Source organism: Chenopodium album, chromosome 27, assembly GCF_948465745.1.
Source record: "Chenopodium album chromosome 27, dcCheAlbu1.1, whole genome shotgun sequence".
NCBI lineage: Eukaryota > Viridiplantae > Streptophyta > Magnoliopsida > Caryophyllales > Amaranthaceae > Chenopodium > Chenopodium album.
In genome coordinates this window covers 23,341,119-23,347,391 of record NC_137860.1, presented here as the reverse complement: position 1 = coordinate 23,347,391, position 6,273 = coordinate 23,341,119, and the positions used below count along the sequence as shown (strand labels likewise).

General features: G+C 29.1%; 1 protein-coding gene across 1 annotated transcript; it reads left to right on the top strand.

Annotated features, from left to right (window-relative positions):
* Positions 1 to 2,780: 2,780 nt before the first annotated feature.
* On the top strand, positions 2,781 to 4,488 carry LOC145619800 (acyltransferase GLAUCE-like). The gene is made up of 2 exons (XM_081674493.1): positions 2,781 to 3,230; positions 3,583 to 4,488. Exons 1-2 carry the CDS (start codon positions 2,781 to 2,783, stop codon positions 4,486 to 4,488), a joined length of 1,356 nt encoding a protein of 451 aa, XP_081530619.1.
* The last annotated feature ends 1,785 nt before the right edge of the window (positions 4,489 to 6,273 follow it).

The window sequence follows — 6,273 nt, the reverse complement described above, 5'->3', positions numbered from 1 at the left end:
TAGTGGAAGCTTTTAATTTGATTTTTTTATGGTGCATTTTTGGTGTGGCTAGAGACACCAAACCACCGACTGGGTAATCTTTGGCTGATCGAATAACTCTTAAGCAATCGAGTAACTTATGATCAAGTAACCCCTGGGCGACCAAGTAACCTCTAAACACATAACCCCGATCACATCATGTGGTCAGCCACATATAAAAATTGGTGTTGATTTTATTATTTGTGCATTTGAGAGTACCTCCTTTTTTTACTCATTATATCATTTAGTATAGTTTTTTTTTTTTTTGTAGGAAATGTCATTTAATATAGTTATGCAATTTAAGAAAATTTTGGAAAACCGTAAGTAAGTGTAAAATAAAGTAGGAGAGAATATAATTAGGTGGATTTATGTATGAAAAAGGTGAATAAAGTTAGGAAGACAATATGAAAAGATGGAATTGTTGTTTGAGAAATCCCAAAGCTATAACTCCTTAAGTCATGCATAGCAATAATGGGGGCATGAAAGTCATATCTATAATTTTGTGTGGGTTTTGGGTGTTTACAAGGAGGGTAATTATATGTGTAAGGCCCCTCACTTCACCTTATTTTTGCTAAACTGAAATTATCTTTATTAAACTAAACTGAACTTATTTTTGCTGAACTGAACTTATTTTTGCTAAACAGAAATTATTTTTACAGAACTAATTTTTGTTTTACTGAACTGAACTTATTTTTAATGAAATGAAATTATTTTTACTGAACTGAAATTAATATTTACTAAATAGTTTTTTTTTTTTTTTTTTTGATAAGGTGAAGTGAACAGAACCTAAGAGTGTAAAAATTACGGTAAATAAATGCATAATTAAATATGAAAATTATAAGGATAAGAAATTACTAGAGAGATAGTAGTAAAATAATAGAAAGAGCATAGCGAACTTGGTGAGCAAGTATAAATTAAGTTATGAAAAATATGGGATTGCAAGATGATCATGAAAATGAGTAAAGGGAAATAGAGGCTTGCTTGGAAAGTAAGTATAGTAGAAGTGATTTTAAAATATATATATGATCAAATGTAATTAAGATTTTATTTTATGAAAATTAAAAAGCCTAGGAATTTAACTAATTCAAGGTAAAATAATTATTTTATGAAAATCCAAACAAAATCTATATAGTTGCTCATTAGGGCCGAAAATTCCAAGCTTCCAATTAATTTATGTGCTTAGTATTTTGTACCAATCGAATTATAAAAATCAGATTTTATTTTACTTAGAAATCCGAAAATTATTTCTTAAATTTTTATTTTTAGGAATATAAATAATTTACGATATACTCCCTCCGTCCCAAAAAGAACGACCCATTTGGGTTGATTACGCGGGTATTTAGGAAGTTAAGTAAAAAGAAGTAAAAGTATATTGGAAAGATAAATTTACATGGGGTTTGTAAAAAAAATAGAGAGAGAAAGTAATAAAATAATATGAAAAATCAAATTTTTATATGGGGAAGCTAATTTTGCACAAATATTGTAGCAAATTGGTGGGTGTTTTAATGCAAATGGGTCATTCTTTTTAGGACAAAGTTCTGGCCAAATGGGTCGTTCTTTTTGGGACGGAGGGAGTAATTAATAAATTTGAACCAAATAAAATAATTAAAATTAAATTTCCGGGTACCTGAAATTTAAACCAGTTAGGAACCAATAGTTCTTTTCAGTACTTTCTTTTCTTATTTTGTTAAATTATGCAACACTACAAGTTAAAACAAATATATGTTAAACAAATGTGGACATCGTGGACATCACCTAAGACAACAACTTTTTATTTTAAAGGCAAAATTACAATCATCGACACCAACTTAATAATATGTTGCAAATATTGACATAAACTTGTTTCACTAGTTAAATTGACACCAACTTGCCCAAAAAAGAATAAAATTGACATTAAAGACACTAAACATTCAATAATACTCTACATTTGTAAACTACATAATCTTATTTTTCCAATAAGAACTTTTAAAAGCAAATAATTTTTGGAAAAGGATTTATATACTTGTACGAGGGTTGAAAGTTATGAAAACTAGTTGTTCGGTGTCATTTATGTTAATTTTGTAATTTTTGTAGCAAGTTGGTGTCAATTCAGCAAGTGATATAAGTTGGCAATAATTGCAAAACATCATAAAGTTGGTGTTAATATTGTAATTTTGCCTTTTAAATATCAAGTTAACACTTAAACGTAAGAATATGTTTAATGCTTGCAAGAAATTATACATTAGAGTATGAGTGTATATCCCCATTTTATTTTACTTGACATGGATTAAATGATTAGGTGAAAAGATCCTTCTAATGCGCCTAATGTTAAGTAAAATACTTGTATTCAAGATGAGGATAATGCTTATATAGTCTATTATCATTTATTGATTCGTTCATTTATGCATAGCTTCCCCATCATACTATAATAAATTAAGTTTGTCTTCTTGTAAGAATCATTCACCTTTCCAACACATGACGGTGAGCTAAATAATTTATATTGTTACATTATATTTTTCTATGCTGTCATGAGACAAGTGCTCTTAAATTGTCTATCACCCCTTCCAAAATGGAAAGAAATGAGGAATTCATGCCAATGATGTAGGATCCATGAATCATGAATGTTGTAATATTTTAACTGATAATGCTAATTTCATGCATTTTTCCACCAACCCCCATGCCTATAAGTTAGACTTTCTTTTAGCTATATGTATGTGATGATCTTACTTATTACATGTATATAACTAGATCATTCTTTATTGTACATCTTATAAAAATTCACTATGGAGTCCACTATAGTAGTAACTGATCAAGATATAATAAAAGATAAGGTAATAACACTAATTTCTCCAAAACATCCATTCCCTCAAGAAACCATGTTCTTGTCAAATATTGATCAAGCTGTAAGCTTTCCTGTAGAAACTTTGTTCTTCTTTCAAGTTCCAAAAGACAAAAAAATGTCAACAAATGACATTCCTGAGAGAATTAAGAAGGCAACTTGTGAACTACTTGTCCCATATTATTATATGGCAGGTAGGCTTAGTTTTAATTGTGAGACCAAAAGATTAGAGCTTATTTGTAATAATGCTGGAATTTCTTTTGTTAGTGCAAAATCGAGGCTTACTTTAACAGATCTTGGAAATCTTTCTCTTCCCAATCCTTCTTTCGGCCATTTTCTTCATCGTCAAGGATTGTATAAGAACTTATGTGAGTTATCACTCTTGACCATTCAGGTAATCTTTTACATCACCTTTTGTTAATTATTATGTAATTAAGACACTTACTTTCCTTTGTATTAAATCTTATAAAAATATATTGACATTAATAATTACAAAAAAAAATGCAATACCAATGCATTAATTTGAATTTTATATATATGAAAGTAAAAGAAAATGTTTGTACATATAGTAAGATTAAAAAGTAAATATACATTAATATACATTGGGTAACATAATCTAAATAATGTCATGCAATCTATAGGTACAATACAAAAAAAATTCATTTTCATTTTTAGTAAGTTTATAATGATTTGACATAGATGTGTATCTTGGCATTGTATAATCACTTTTTCCTCCTTTGTTTTAGGTTACAAGATTTCAATGTGGAGGATTTTCAGTTGGATTTTTAACAAACCACGCAATACTTGATGGAAAAGCTGCTAGTCATATGTTTCTAAATCTTGCTTCAATATGTAAAGATGGAAATTTGAAAGTCCCACTTATCCACCATGATAGAACACATATAAAAGCTAGAGATCCTCTTATAATCAACTTTCCTCATGAAGAATATATAAAACTACCGAAGATTTCTTCAATGGCAACAGCCTTTACTACGTCTTATGAATCATCACCATCTCCGTTGATCTTTGCAAAGAAGTATAGTCAAAAGCTTTTCAAATTTAATAATGAAATGATTAGTCACCTTAAAGCAAAGACCATGGTGAATTGCTCAAGTTTTGAAGCTATTGTGGCACATATTTGGAAGGAAAGAACAAAAGTAATATTCAAAGACCCTAATGAGTTCTCAACAGTATTTTTTGCAGTAGACATAAGGTCTAAAATCTCACCACCTCTACCAGATGGTTTTGTTGGAAATGCCATCATCACTGCCTTTGCCACTTCAAGGGTTGCTGACATAGTTAAAAACCCCATTTCATTTGGTGTTAAATTAATAAAGGAAGGCAAAGAAAGGGTTAATGAAGAATATGTTAGATCAGTGATCGACTGGTTAGAAATTTATAAAGGTATACCAGCAACAATTAATGGGAACTTTTATGTATCAGCTTGGTGGAAGCTTCCATTTGGTGACCTTGATTTTGGATTTGGGATGCCAACACATGTAAGCCCAATTGTTAGTGGAAATGATGAATTTGTGTTGTTACTTTCCGAAAGAAATGGTGGCCAACATGGAGAAGGGGGAGGAGTTAATGCGTGGATAAGTCTTGAGCCTTATAAGATGAATCAATTTCAGGCTAATATCTATAACATATGATCTTGATCAAAAATTGGTTGATTCATAGGTTATGTCTTCATTTTATTTATACGTAATATGTACTTGTTTATTGTATTTTAAACGAATTTAAGTCATTGATCATAATATGGTATAAGTACAAATTATAGTGATCTAATAATATAAATCAATATTTATGCTTCACTCGTCAATATCATTTTTGTTTCTATATCTCAAAATATTTGTTTATTATCTTCTAGATAAGTTTTAATTTTTTTAATTTATATTTGTCTTAAAACAAAAGCTTTCTTTTTAAATCACATGTCAAAAGTTATTAAATTTATTTTTTTAAAATCACTTAATAACAATGATAACTAGTGTTTAGCCCGAGCAATGCCCCGAGTCAATCTATACATTAAATATTCTTTACTTTGTATTATAGTTTTCATGTATTATAATGATCTTAAATACTTTTATTAAAGAATTAGTTTAAGAAAATAATTTGTACAAAAAAAAAAAAACCTTGTTTAGGAAGAATAATAAGCAAATGATTAGATAGCAAAGATGGTATGACTTCTTATTTATTTTCTAATGGACCCAAATTCAATTCTTGACGTAAACATATTTAAATTGACATGTACCAATTCTCTTTGATGACATGACAACTTCTTGGTGGAACAGATGAGTGACACGTGGTGTATATCCTTAATTAGGAACGCCTTTTAATATATAGTAGAGATAATAATAATAATAATAATAATAATAATAATAATAATAATAATAATAATAATAATAATAATAATAATAATAATAATAGATAAGCCTTAAACAAGAAATTTACCAAATAAGAAAGTTTCTACTTTTAGACTCATTTTAAAAAAGAGAAACTTGCTTGAATAAAACTTACTAATTACGAAAGTGTTGTAACACATGCGCATTTAAATGTATTTTATTAAGTATCTACATAATTAATTTAAAAGGTTGTAAAATTTTAATTGTTAAATATTATTAGGGTTGTTCAATGTCGGATATCCGAAATTTTCGGATCGAAGAAATTACGATCTGAATCCGATCCAAAATTTTCGGATATCCGAATTTTTGGATCGGATATCCGGATTTTCGGGTCGGATAGTCGGGTTTTCGGATCGGATCACCGGGTTTTCGGATCGGGTAGTTAAAATTCTCGGACAAATTTCGATCCGTATCCAATCTGAAAATCCGAAATTTTTTTCGGATATCCGATCCGAAATATCCGAAACCTTAAAAACCGGATCTGATATCCGAAATTTCGGATCGGATCATCGAATTTTCGGATCGGATAATTTGGATCAGATATTTTTGAACACCCCTGAATATTATTAAAGCAAGTTTGGTTTTGGAAAGAGTATAAATATAGAAGAAGGTTAAGAAAACAATTTGTTTGATTAATGATGTTTTTTTTTAATAATCATACCTTTATTCATATACCAATCTACATACTTTTTAGGATTTTTTGACTTTTACCACCAAAAAAAATCAAAAAAATGTTTTTTACCACCAAAACTTCTAAAACTTTTATTTTACCACCAAATAAAAAATTAAAAGTTGTTTTTTACCACCTGTCGTCAAAAACCTAACGGAATTTTTTAAATTTTTCGATTTTCGTGTCAAACACATGCTCTTTAGGGGTTTTGGGGGGCACTTTGGTCCTATGGGTTCAATTTGAGGTCAAAATTGACAAAAAATGATCGGAAATGCCTCGTTTTGCGTGTTTAAAAAAACCTCGATTTGCGTGAACACGCAAAACGAGGCATTTCCGATCATTTTTTGTCAATTTTGACCTCAAAT

Excerpts from the sequence above, each read along its gene's own strand:
- LOC145619800 (XM_081674493.1), top strand. The coding sequence starts at position 2,781 with ATGGAGTCCACTATAGTAGTAACTGATCAAGATATAATAAAAGATAAG. Across the intron at positions 3,231-3,582 it reads TATCACTCTTGACCATTCAG|GTTACAAGATTTCAATGTGG; the intron begins GTAATCTTTTAC and ends CCTTTGTTTTAG.